General features: G+C 46.6%; 1 protein-coding gene across 1 annotated transcript in view; it reads right to left on the minus strand.

Moving 5' to 3' along the window:
• KIAA1549L (KIAA1549-like ortholog) overlaps positions 1–13,297 on the minus strand; it is a 98,445-nt gene that overhangs the window by 62,444 nt on the left and 22,704 nt on the right. The window contains exons 8-10 of the mRNA XM_015568939.1: positions 10,866–11,028; positions 9,127–9,186; positions 4,566–4,717 (exon numbers count right to left, since the gene is read on the minus strand). Coding sequence (XP_015424425.1) covers positions 4,566–4,717; positions 9,127–9,186; positions 10,866–11,028 — 375 coding nt within the window. The remainder of the gene's footprint in view (positions 1–4,565; positions 4,718–9,126; positions 9,187–10,865; positions 11,029–13,297) is intronic.

Genomic DNA, 13,297 nt, shown 5'->3' on the forward strand with positions numbered 1-13,297 from the left:
AAGATTATACTATGTTAGTTCTTTTTGGCTAATATTATTATATTTAAAATCCTTCTTTCTTGAAATATTTTTTATTGCATGTAATATAATTATATTTAAAGTTGTTTTTCTTGAGATACTAAGGTTTATTGCAAGTAACATTATATTTAAAATAGTTTTTCTTGAAACATTAATGTTTATTGCATTGAACATTATTACACTTAAAATCATTTTTCTTGAAAAATAAAAGAGTTGGGGGTGGGGGGAGACAAAAAACAAAAAAACAAATTCCTGCAATTGCCAGAGAGGGTTGGGGAATGAACTTATATGTCCGCAATTCAAAAGTCCTATGATAAAAGCAATACCTGGAGACTCAAAGTTCTTTTTCTAAAATAACTTTTGTTGCTTTTTCCCACGATATAAGTAACATATATTCCCTACAGAAAATCTGAAAATACCGAAAAGCATCAAGAAATAAAACAAAATAAAAACAGTCTGTACTCCCTCCACCACAAGCTAATGACTATTTTCATTTTGGAGTATTTGCTTCTATTCTTTGTTTTCTCCCACACAAACCTCTTACTTATTATTTTACAAAATTATTTATAGCACTCTCTCTATAGTAAAACATACTGCAATTTTCACTTGTATCTTTAAATGACCTTAAATATAACAAAAGCATAAATGTCAATTTCTACATTCTAACTCAGACCTCATATTTATTTAGTGAAACCTGTATTGTTAAACACTTAAATTGTTACTCATTTTTCAGCACTGTAATTAACAACTGGAAATCATTGCAAATACGTAAAGCATACATTTTAATACTGACATAATGTTCTACTGTATGCATGCCTCATACACGTTAACTAAACTCCATTTTGAACACTTAGGTTGCTACCAACTTTTCACTATTATAATTAACAACTAACAGCCATTATGGGACAGTACAGTGTCTTTCCAAAGTATATGTTACAGATTATGAGTTTTACAGGATATTGAAAGATATTACAAAAAATGTTTACAACAGCATTGTTAGGAGCAAAAAAACTAAAAAGTCAAAATTCACTAATAGAATGGGTAGTCTCCTATTCTACTGTTCTAGTATGGTATAGTCACGTAATGAAATGTTATAGGGTAGTATAAATGAACTCTGGCTGTTTGCATCAATTTGGCTGAATACAAAAGTCTGACATTGAGCAAAAACAAAACAAAACAAACAACACACACACACACCCCCAAAACAAAAAACAAATCACAGAACATAAAATTTAAAAACAGGCAAAACCAAATGACGTACTGTCTAGGGATACACGTGATTGGTAAAATATATACAGAAAATACAGGCACATTCAGTTCTGATAGAAGAAAGGAAATGTGTATAGTAAAAGAAGACACATTAAAAAGCTCCTCTGCCGAAACGGTTTGGCTCAGTGGATAGAGCGTCAGCCTGGCCTGCGGACTGAGGGGTCCCAGGTTCGATTCCGGTCAAGGGCATATACCTTGGTTACGGGCACATCCCCAGTGGGGGGCGTGCAAGAGGCAGCTGATCGATGTTTCTCTCTCATCTATGTTTCTGGCTTTCTATCCCTCTCCCTTCTTCTCTGTAAAAAATCAATAAAAATATATTAAAAACAAACAAACAAGGGTCTTGTTGGCATTTAAATGTAGAAACCACATAATATGTGGAAAGGCGATTTCTTTGCTACTGGGCTTTTAGAGTGTCTGGTTTGCCAATATGCCTTGGGACTCATCAAGAAGGGGCTACGGGACGTAGCCTTACCCACACTCACGGGGCCAGAGCGCCTTTGCCAGGCACCTTACGGGACCATTTTCTGGACACCGTCTGAAAAGCACTGCTCTCCCCCTTTGGTCTCCGTGTTTACCTCTCTCTTCAAAATGAGTCTCTAGAAGAAAGTCCGTGACCATCTAAAAGGTTCTTGTCTAAATTGCTCACTCGCCCTCCAGAAAGGGCAGACCCACTGACACTTAGAAAGCACCCATTTCCTTGCATCCTCCGTAACACTGGGTAGTACCACTCACTGATCTCTGGTAGGTGAAAATGTAATCTTGTGGTAGTTAAAACTTGCATTACTTTCATGACAAATGGAGTCAAACATGTGAAAATGTTTCTTGGTCCTGGCCGGTGTGGCTCAGTGGACAGAGTGCCAGCCTGTGCACAGAAGGGTCGCAGGTTCAATTCCCAATCAAGGGCACATCCTGGGGTTGCAGGTTCGAATCCGTCAGGGTGTCTGCAGGAGGCAACCAATCGATGTGTCTCTCTCACATCAATGTTTCTGTCCCCTCCTCCACCCCTCCTTCTCCTCCCTTCCACTCTCTGGAAAAAAAAATATATCTTCAGGTTGAGGATTAACAAGAAATAAAAAATAAAAAAAAATGTTTATTAGTGAATTTCTTCTTGCGATTCACTTTTTCAGATATACCTACTAGAGAACTATCTTTAAATTCTAGATCTCTACATCTCCATATTCATGACAGTGGCTCATCTTTTAAAATAAGCAGCTCCCAAAAGGAAGGTCTCGACATGTGGAGGGAATGTTACTTGCGAAACTTGGGCACGTTATTCCTGTCCCCCAGGGGAGAGGTGGAGAGAGTGTCCGTACAACCAGTTAGAAGGTGAATGAGCTTTCAAATATCTAATAACTTCACTCCATTTCAATTTATTAGCAAATCCTTCTTAGCAAGATTTCTCCAAGGGTAATGTTAGAAGGTGATCTACAGCCCCTGCAAATCAGGGATTTGCAGAAATCAATCCCTACTTGCTTCGCTCAGACCTTTTTGGTGACTCGAGGGGCCGAGCACACTGGGTACTCAGAAGAGAGAGATGCACATCTCACCGGGGACCCTTTCAACACAGAGAATGTTGTTAGATTATTAGCTTTACTAATCACACCAAGAGTGTAGGTGTGATTAGTAAATCATTTGCCTCCCGCTTCAGCGGAGGCAAATCCCATGCCACTGTCCTCTGAGCGATTTCCTTTCTGCTGTTTGGAGAAGTGTGAATTACAGGGCTTACACAGAACCCACTGAGGGGGAATCACCAGCCAGGCACTGCGAAATTAACCAGCGAAATTAACTGTCTCCCTTTACCTCAGGGCCAGGCTGTCACAGGCCACAGAGACCTTTAGAAACAAAGCCACATCCAACAGGACAAGGGACCGAAGTCACCCACTGTGAACGAGAGGCCTGGAGTCGCCCTCAGGGGCACAGCTGACTCCACAGGAGAGGGGCTCTTTGTACTCACAAGACTGCCTGGGGCATGATCTGCAGACAGATTGTGGTCATGCCTGTAACTTCCTTTCAAACGCTTTCTCGCTGCTTCTTCATAGACAGTGCGATGCCATGCATGTATGTTTGGGTTTACTTACACCCACCGAGTGGTAAATTGACAATCAGGAGTTCGCACCCCAGGGCAGTGGGCTAGATTCCAACTGGGAATTCCACTTGGGAGGCAGCCACCGGGAGTGCCCTTCTGTAATGTGTTATCTTGCTCATTAACGAAGGTTAGAAATGGGTTCTCCTTTGATGAAATTAGGGCTATGCAAGACATGTGGATGGCTAGAATACGCTAGAGACAGTCTCACTCTTGCTTGAACCAGGTAAAGAATCTAGAGGCTTAGAGTCCCATTTTGGGGATGGCTACTGTCTGCCCTTAGGGTCCCGAGGAGCAAACTCGGAAGAGTTGAGTGTTTATAGTTTATTTGAGAGATGAAAAAAACTGGCGGGAAAATGAGCAGGTGATGGGAGGGGGTGGGGGGGGAGGGAGCTTAAAAGGCTGTGTTATTAAACCAGTCACCACAGTGGGTAATGAAAGCTTAATTCTGTGGGAAAGCTCTGGAAGTGATGGAAAGGATACATTTCCGAATTCTCCTAGCTAAGAGACCAGGGAGCTGGGGTATTTATCCCCCCACCCCACTGGTTAATTAATCCCCAGGCACTTCCGGCCGCCATGGTGTGGGCTACGTGGGTTCCTGCCTCTCAAGAGCAATCCTTCCGTCAAGGTTCAGAGGGGGCTGCTGGCACTGAGAGAAACGGAAAGGGGATCTGGGCAGAGCACCAACAGCGTCTGCTATGGCTCCTTAGCCTAAATCCCAGTGTGGCCACGTGGCCGTTATAAGCCTGCAAGGCTCTACTTGTCCAAACGGACTAAAAAAGGAAAACAGAACCCGGCCCCTGGAATGCCAATGGGTGATCTGCCATTCACAGCGGTGGTGGTGAGAGGGCCTGGGAGTCCCGAGAGCTGGGACTTCATCCAGCCCACAGAACAGGTTGCTGAGTAGCCTGTGCCTGCTTCCTTACAACTGTTGAATAAACATCTGCATGCGTGCAGCATCTGTTCCGAAACCTCCTTTCCTTATCATCTAGTAGTGAGAGTAGCTAACTCTCACCCGTCATTTTGATGTTATGACCCCTGACCCCGCACCCTGAGAGCAGCGCTGATTAAATGGCTCGGTCCGTCTGCAGTGTCCCTGCTCCTCTGCACGCAGCATGATGATTTAGTCTCAGGCAGCACATCCCTCCTCCCCCAGGTACGAGAAGACCCCAGAGGCTTCGTGCACACCCACCTGCACGGTGTAGCTTCCCAGGGTGGTGGCCCGTTTGAACCGCCGGCCTTGCTGCTGGGACATCATGAACAGCTGGGCCAGGCGCTGCTCCATGACCCGGGCGAAGCTCTGGTTGTGCAGACCCACCAGCGAATTGTCCACGCCCTGCAGCACTGCGGGTGCAGAAGGCAGAGGGCTGCTCAGCGGACAGGCTCCCTGCTGACTCAGAACCACAACCCCCGCCACCCCTGCCCCAGCCACAGGGCGCCATGGGCCCTACCTCATGTGAGGGCTTGGCCATCCTGACCTCGCTTGGCCCTCACAACAGCCCCAGGAGGTAGGAATCGCTATCCACATGTTATTATAGATGCTGGAAGGTTAAGTGGCTTGTCAAGGTCACACCTAGTAACTAGGAAAGTGAGGGTTCAAACCCAGACAAAGCCTGGACTCTCTCCTCCATGGGCTGAGACACGTCTAACGCTGCTGTGGTAAATCCAAACCTTATTGAAGATTACGTGTTGTTAGAGTTCATACGGGAACACAGCCTAGATACAGGTCTGGCTAACTGGATTTTCCACTGGTTCCCACTCAGAAACTTGGGCTCCGGGCTACCCTTATTTTATTTTTCCTCCTCAATAGCTTTGTGAGGAATCTCAGCTCCATCCTTCACATCGGCCCTTTACAACCCGGCAAACCACCCCGTTCTATGTCCTCATCTCTCCCTCCTGTGTGGTCACTTTGCGAGCCACCCCAAAGCTGCCCCAGGCCCTCTGGGTAACTTTCCATCTGAGAGCAGGACAGTGGGACAGAAAGAGCAAGCTCTTGCCAGTGTGAAACTTTCAGCAAGCAACTGGCCCTGCCTGCGTCCAAGTCCTCTTCTGTAGAAAGGGCGTAAGTCCACATCACAGCAAAGATATTCCTAAAGAGATCTATGGGTGAAATGAGACCAGGTGTACAGGGAGCTTAGCACAGTGCCCAGCGCAAGGAAGGCACACGAAGCTCCTCTTGCCATTGTCCTCCGCGGCGGAGCTTCATCTACTCCAGGGCATCTGCAATCAACAGGCAAGGCGTCGGTGATGGAATTCCAGGCAGTGGCTGGTGCATGGGGAAGGATTTTAATGAACACCAGGACTAGGACTGCCGTGGCCACTTACTATGGGAGTGGCTGATGGTCTTTTGCTGTCAACCCCCAAATCTAGTCTTTCCTCCAAGTCCCTTGGGAAGCACACTTCATCCCAAACACACAACACTGCCTTCAAACACAGCCATCCTGGAAATTTAAAAAATGCTAAAAACAATCCTTATCTTAAAGAAACCAAAACTTACATGGGCTGGGGAGTTCGATCTACCACGATCCAGTTAAGGACCATTGATGGCAGCCATCTACTGGGATATGGACACAGCTTGGGTATAAAGAACATGCCGTTATGATCGCATTCTGCTCAGGGCCAGAACACGCAACGGACACTGAGATACAGAGAATTATTTTTAACTGATTGAGAGGGAAGTAAAGCCCACAGCTGAGTCTCAGAAATTACTTCTTTGAGGTCAAAAATACCGAATAATCCCCATGGAGGGCATAAAGCAGCTCTCTTTCTAGGGCCCTTGTGAGGGACTCCCAGCTCAGCTGTCAGTGGAATTCCTGCCAACAAAGAGAAAAGGCTCAGGTGCTGTTCCCACTGGGGCAGGCCCCGCAGAGGCCCCTGGGAATGCCCCCGACACAGCCTACCCCCGGGCCCCAGGCAGAAGAGGCCCTGCTCTTGCCGATTCAGAGCTGCCTCTCTAGTAAAATGTCATAATCAACCGCTGAAGGATTACTTCGGAGTTGGCCTCTCCTGACCAATGGGCAGAGCAGGAGAGAGGACACAGGACACGGAGGACTTCATCATGGGGTGATTACTTTGTGAGAATCCCAGGGACCTCAAAGAAAGGGATAGCCAGGTGATGAAAAAGCTCCAGAAGTAGATAGCAGTGACGGTGGTACAACACTGTGAAAGTACTTAATGCCACTGAATTGTACATTTAAAAATGGCCAAAATGGAAATGTTCGTGTTGTGTGTATTTTATCACAATTGTAAAAGTTGTGTGTGTGTGTGGGGGGCGGGGGGTCCAGGGAAGTGTAGGAGGTTGTGGGAACCTCCCACAGGGTTACATGGAACCAGCACCTGGACAGCTCCCAGTACCTCCTTGTTCTATGTGTAAAGAGATTATGTCCTTAGGAGGCAGCTGGGCCTAAAGTTCCAATGATCAGGCCTGGTTCATCTTCCTGTATTCGATTGGAACTGTTTTACTGGTGGTTGAATCCGACACGTTCAGAGCCAAAAGGACATAAATGTTCATCTCATATCTTCTGATTCTAAGGGTGAGAGTGTGACACCCACAGGGTCTGAGTGACTGACTCAAGGACACACTCAGTTCATATGTAGCAGAGCTGAGGCCAGAAGAAACCCTGAAATTGTCCCAAGACTGGTTTCGCCCCCCTTCCTCGCCCCTCCCCCCAACCCCGCAAGCACTAACTGATCCAACTGCCTCAAACACTGTGATGGAGGCCACTGCTTCTTCTGATCTCCAACAGCCACAGCAGCAATAAGAAATGAGGGTTACCTAGGTAAGGGGGACAGGCGTTAGGTCCTAGGAGGATCCTGGGAACAAGACCATGTGTGGAGTTCCTTATTAAGGTTATGTCACTACAGTAGAGGCACAGGCACACGAGGGCAGGCTGAAACAGGAGGTCGTCTCGGACATGCAGTATTCAAGAGTGGACGTGCTACCATTCAATGTAAACCTTAAGGTTAACAGAAGGGGGCAAACCTCTGCAAATTAAAAAGCAGCGTTTCTGGTGGAGAAAAAAATGATTTTGTAAATGTTACATAACCTGCTGGTTTGGACAATGTGTTGCTGGGGTAGCATTGTCTCTCTCTTGGGCATAAACTCTGGTGAGGTTTATTTTTTAAATTTTTAAACACATTTCTTTAGTTTGACTTAGCAGGTAAAAAAAAAAATCTCTGCATTTCCACGGCTCCGCAGGAGAGAAAAAAAAGCAATTTTCTACAATTTAGGAGAGGTCTTGAGCAGGCCCCCTCGTAGGGCTGTGCTCCTGTGTCCGTGGGTAGGCAGTGGCCCATCTCACTTGCGCAGTGCATGAGGGAGGAGAAGGGAGGGAGGAAGTGGGTTTTAGATGGGCTTGCTCGCCCAGGCACATCTTCCATGACTTACAGAATCTCCCTCCCTCCTTGTTATGGGCGGGACTGTTTCCTCCCAAAATTCAGGTGCCGAAGGCCTAACCCCCAGACCCTCAGAATGTGACTGTATTTGGAGGCAGGTCCTTTAAAGAGGGAATTGAGGTAAAATGAGATCATATAAGTGGACCCTAATCCACTATGACTGTGTCCTTATAAGAAGAGGAAATCAGGACACAGACACACACAGAGGGAGGACCACGTGAAGGCACAGAGGAAAGACGCCCATCTGCAAGCCAAGGAGAGAGGCCTCCGGAGAAACCAACCCTGCTGGTACCTTGATCTCGGACTTCCAGCCTCTAGAATCGTTGAAGCCCGCACCCACCCCAGTCTGGGGGCCTTTCCACGGCAGCCCTAGCAGACCACCACCTCCCCTCCTGGCCCTTCCGTTTATAGCTGGCCTGGTCACTGTCCCTCCTATAACACCTGCCTTCTCTCTTTGCTGCCAATCCTCGCTTCTTGGCTTTTCAGAACTACTGTCAGGCTTTTGAAAAACAAGAACTGTTTTTGCTGTTTTGTAAAGCTCAGCTGGGAAATGTCAAGGGAGAAAAGAAAATGCCACCCAAACACCCTTCTACTTCCACCCACCCTCCCTGTCAGGACACGCCTGGGCTCCGCAGGATTGGTGTGGGCGTGGGCCTCGTGCCCGGGGAGAGAGGACAGTGCACGTTGGCATTCCCCTGACGCCCACTGGCATTCTGTAGGGCAGTGCAGAAAGGCCTACAGTCTTGACACAGACAACCATTCACATGGACACGCCCTGGGCATCCACAGGTAAATGCTGTTCCTTCCGATCGGTCCACTTTCTGCAGAGGGGGCCACTAGCTGGGCCTTGCAGCTTGCTATTTTGAATGGCCTATCTAATGCTCACCTTCAGGGTGATGTGTGTGTGTGTGTGTGTGTGTGTGTGTGTGTGTGTGTGTTTTCTCGTTTCAGCTTACTCTGAAGCCCCCACCCACCCCAGTCTGGGGGCCTTTCCACGGCAGCCCTAGCAGACCACCACCTTCCCGCCCGGCCCTTCCGTTTATGGCTGGCCTGCTCACTTTCCCTCCTATAACACCTGCCTTCTCTCTTTGTTGCCAATCCTCGCTTCTTGGCTTTTCAGAACTGCTGTCTGGCTTTTGAAAAACAAGAACCCACGCCTGGTTCTGTGAAAGTAACTCCCTGACTCACAGGACAGGACCAAAAAAAGGATGCCAATCCCTTCACCGAGTAACATGCAGTTTTAATTTTTTAGTTTTTTTTCTTTCTTTTTGACATGCAGCTTAAAACAAAACAAAATAACAACAAAAACCAACCAACCAACTTGATAGGGTGAAAGGGGCAATAAAATAAGAGATTACCTGTAATTACCCAATAGTCTCTGGTTGTCTCCGATATGTCAAGGTTGGGATATTCCAGCGCTAAGACAAGTAAGAAACACACCAAATTACTTTCACGAGTTTATATGTCAACACTGTGACGGGACATGGACATAGGCGAGTCCTGCTTTATCATCTGTAGGAGTTCTATGACATACAGGCCCGAACGGCCTTGCTGTTCAGAAATCGAAAATGCTCAGTAAAGAGCTCACTTTCAGATGAAGAGCTTCTTAGGGTTTGTGGAGTTCTGCTTTTTTAGTTTTTCCATCAAAACCTCTTAAGTGGAACCTGTCTTAACTGGAGCCTTTTCTTGTAAAATATCCAACCGGCACTACCATTTTTAGGAACAATTCACTCTCGCATGTATTTTTCCAATGTCAAGGGCTAAGTTTAGCAGCCAAATGCTGGTTAACTAACATCTTTTGACAGGTGCAGTGACCATCAGCGTTAATACATGTAAAGGGCTTAGCACAGCGTGGCACACAGTAAGTGTTCAGCAAACCTTAGCTGTTGTGGATTATCAAAATATCAAAATGAAAGAAAACGAATTCTTCACTTGCTGCCAGGTGACATGATGCCTTCCTTTATGACACCACCTTTTCCATTAAATCCAGTTATCTTTCCTCACTGCGCGGAAATTCACAAAAGCTTGCTATTAAGGAAACGTTAAAAAAAATTCAGAATGGCTATCTTGTGCTAAAGGAAGCTTGCTATTAAAGAAACGTTAAAAAAAAAAATTCAGAATGGCTATCTTGTGCTAAAGCATAGCCACACACATCCTCTCCTTTGTTTACAGAATCAAAAGCAACCACGGAAGGACATAGAAAGGATTTTGCTAATATCTATACTAATACAAGCAAAATATGCTAATTAGACCGGACATCCTTCCTGATGACCTTCCGGATGAAGCCGGGGCTGCAAGGGAAGCCCAGTCCTGGGTGCCAGAGGGAAGCTGGTGCCAGCACCTGGGGGGAGGAAGGCCTCTAGTGTGTTTTATAAAACGCTTACTCAGTGACCTTGGGAAAGGATCAATCTTTAGATTTAAGAGCACAAATCTTTACTTCCTTTGGGTACAAGTAAGTGTCTGGAGACAGAATTGTGGCCGCATTGTCTTCGAAGTCTTACGCCTGCTGCCTGGTGGTGAAGATTATGTAACTGAGGCATTAACGGAAGACGAGGCCACAGGGCTATCTGCTCTTCATCAAGGGAAGTCAGGATGCTGATGGCAAATTAGCTGCACTGATATCTATAGCCAGGGCCAGGGCTGACGGCCCCAGGAAATTTGCTGATGGTAAAAGCGGGGGAAATTATAGCAATCCATATCGCTGCAAGGGCAAGTGTCCTACCAGGCGGGCTTATAAACTCAGAGGCAGACTGCTTGGGTTCAAATTCCATGTCTGACCAGCCGTGTAAGTGTGGGCGCTTTATTAAACTGAACAGACTTAGTTTTCTTATCTGCAAAATGGTGCACCTACCTCAAAAGGTGGTTGTAAGGAGTAAATGAGATAAGAGGTATGTGAAGAGCAAAGGCATCCAGCAAGTGCTTTTTTTTCGATGTACAATAATAAATTTGTCATCAATTCTATCTCCGTGTTATCACATATTCCAGTTGTTTCATGACAAAGGATTTAGTATGTAGCCTGGCACCATGGACGTTGGCACAATGGAGAAAGGCCCCCGGGGAAACCGGCAGAGTCCCAGCGTGACGGGGACATACTCACGTTCAGCAATGGTGAGCGGCGGGTAGGTGAGGTAGAACCCCACCAGCTCAGCTGAGAGCTGGCGGAGGAGGCTGCTGGCGACGGTGCCATTGAGGAAAGAGCTCCGGTTGGCCACCACGTACACCAAGGTGACAGTCTGGGAGGCGTTGGACGTGCTCACAATCTGAATCGATACAGGAGGAAAGGGGAGGGAGACATGCCAAATAAGATGAGGGCCTGTTTCACGGAGGCCGTGGGAGAAGACGTTTCAGCAGAAGTTGAGGGTAGGACTGAAAGGGAGGTGGGAAAAGAGTGAGGAAGAGACAAGAATAACAGCGGTCGTCACTCACTGATTGTGGGCATCGAGCGAAGGGCACCTTATTTCATTTAACCCTCACCACCATCCCGGGAGGCGTATCTAATTAGGATTCCCTTTTACAGAGGAGGAAACTGAGGCCCGGAAGGGGCAGGGGGCTTGCCCAAGGTCACACAGCTAAGAAGTGACAGAGCCAGGATTCAAACCTAGGCAGTCTTTCAGGTTCTAACCCCTGCTGTGTATTTTCCCCAGGGGCTAGATTGTCTCACTTCTACAGCACGGATATGTTCAATTTAAGGAGGACTCACATGCTCAGATAGAAAACGCTCAAGTAACATTTGGGGGGAATTTTTAAGTTGGAAGAACAGGGAATGTACAGGCCTAGTAACAAACAGGGACTGAACCCGATTACACAGAAATTCAGAAACATCAACAGCTTCTTTAGAGAGTGATTGCATTTCCTTGTGGCCTATGAGTTCAATATAGAACATGCAAATATAAGTATGAGATGGTGTGTTTTTCTTCTCGCATTTTGTCTAAGTCGGTTTTTTTGTTACTGGAAAACGAGGTTTTCTGGGTCAGGGTATGGACAAAAATATCCCACAGATGAGATTTGAAAAACAGATGCAGTAGGAAGTCATTCCACTTGGTGAGACAGCCTTTTTCTGCTCCTTCCTCCTCCCCATCCACTTGCCACCCAACTTGTCCTGCTCAGCACCCTCACAGGCAGGCCCTTGTGGGCCAGACCACCCCAGTGGGCTCCTTTGCCCTCTGGCTTCAGCTAAAGGGAGGTCAGGGCTTGGTTGGGTAGCTCAGTTGGTTGGAACATCATCCCATGCCCCAAAAGGTTGCAGGTTCAATTCCCTGTCAGGGCACATATGGGAGGCAACCAATCAATGTTTCTCTCACATCAATGCTTCTCTCTCTTCCTCTCTCCCTTCCTCTCTTTCTCAAAAAAAAAAAAAAAATCAATAAAAAACATATCCTCTGGTGAGAATTTTTTTTTTTAAGGGAGATCAGGAGGATGTGGAGAGAGGGAGAATGAGGTCAGAGCATTGGTGTTGGGGACTCCATCCCTGTGGGATCAAAGCTCCTGTTAGGCAACTCAAGCCTCTGACTTCCTGTAACTGTTCCTTTCCCTGCCCCCTCAGCCCTAACTGTTCCTGTTTCGGGTACTGCACCGTCTCTGTGGTTTCCCTAGTGCCTGCCCAGGCTTCTGCAAAGGGTCCCTTCTATTGAACTCTCCTCAAATTGTCTTCATTTGAGTGTGCCCTTTCTTCCTGCCAGGGGCCGGCTGCTCTCTGTCTTTCCCAGGCCTCTGTGTGCTCAGACATACATATGTCTGCAACTTTCCTTTTAACCTTACTTTGAAGAAGACGGTCAAGAATATCTTCTTCACGTTATTTCCCACCTTTCCCCATGCATGGAAGTTCCTTTTAAATTCTCTTATATAGTCACGGAGTACATAATACAGTCCCATCATTAATGACCTAGAGAGTCCACATTGCTGGTCAACTCTTACAACTCTCCTCTCTGCGAAGTGTTTTTAGAATGTGGTTTTAGCCACAGGTATTTATGCCTTGTTCTCAACTTACTAAAAAGAAAGCCACTTCTTTCTCAACAATTCAAAAGACCTCACTGTACTGTGACCCATAAAAGTAATTACTAAAATAACTTTACAGCCTTTATCTCCAACCTTTATCTCTATTGTGAAAATTTTATTTTCCGTTTTTCAACAAAACCTACTGCAGGGTCCCCAACAGCCTGCAGTAGGGGTTCCTCTGTGCACACTGTACTTGACCAGGTGATTATGAGACCGTTACAATAAGCTGTTTATTAGTAACAGGAAAGGAGTAAAAGGGAGGCTAGAAAATATAGGCATCCCATGTATGCAGCATTGCCAGAAAGCTGCAATTAACATTCTCCAAGTCTATCCCCTGCAGATTGCTGGGGAAGGGACTGGACAATAGACGCATGCCCAGTAAGGTCTGGGTGCCGTGGGAAGGTGTTTACCTGTCAGTCACACCTGGGAACAAGTAGTGGCTGGAATAGGCATGGCCACTGCAAGCTGGAGAAGATTTGCTACTTAGGCTCCTGAACAAAGGAGCCTTCCCGCGCCCCCTCCGCCCCCTCCCCC

Source organism: Myotis davidii, unplaced genomic scaffold (assembly GCF_000327345.1).
Source record: "Myotis davidii unplaced genomic scaffold, ASM32734v1 scaffold425, whole genome shotgun sequence".
Taxonomy (NCBI): domain Eukaryota; kingdom Metazoa; phylum Chordata; class Mammalia; order Chiroptera; family Vespertilionidae; genus Myotis; species Myotis davidii.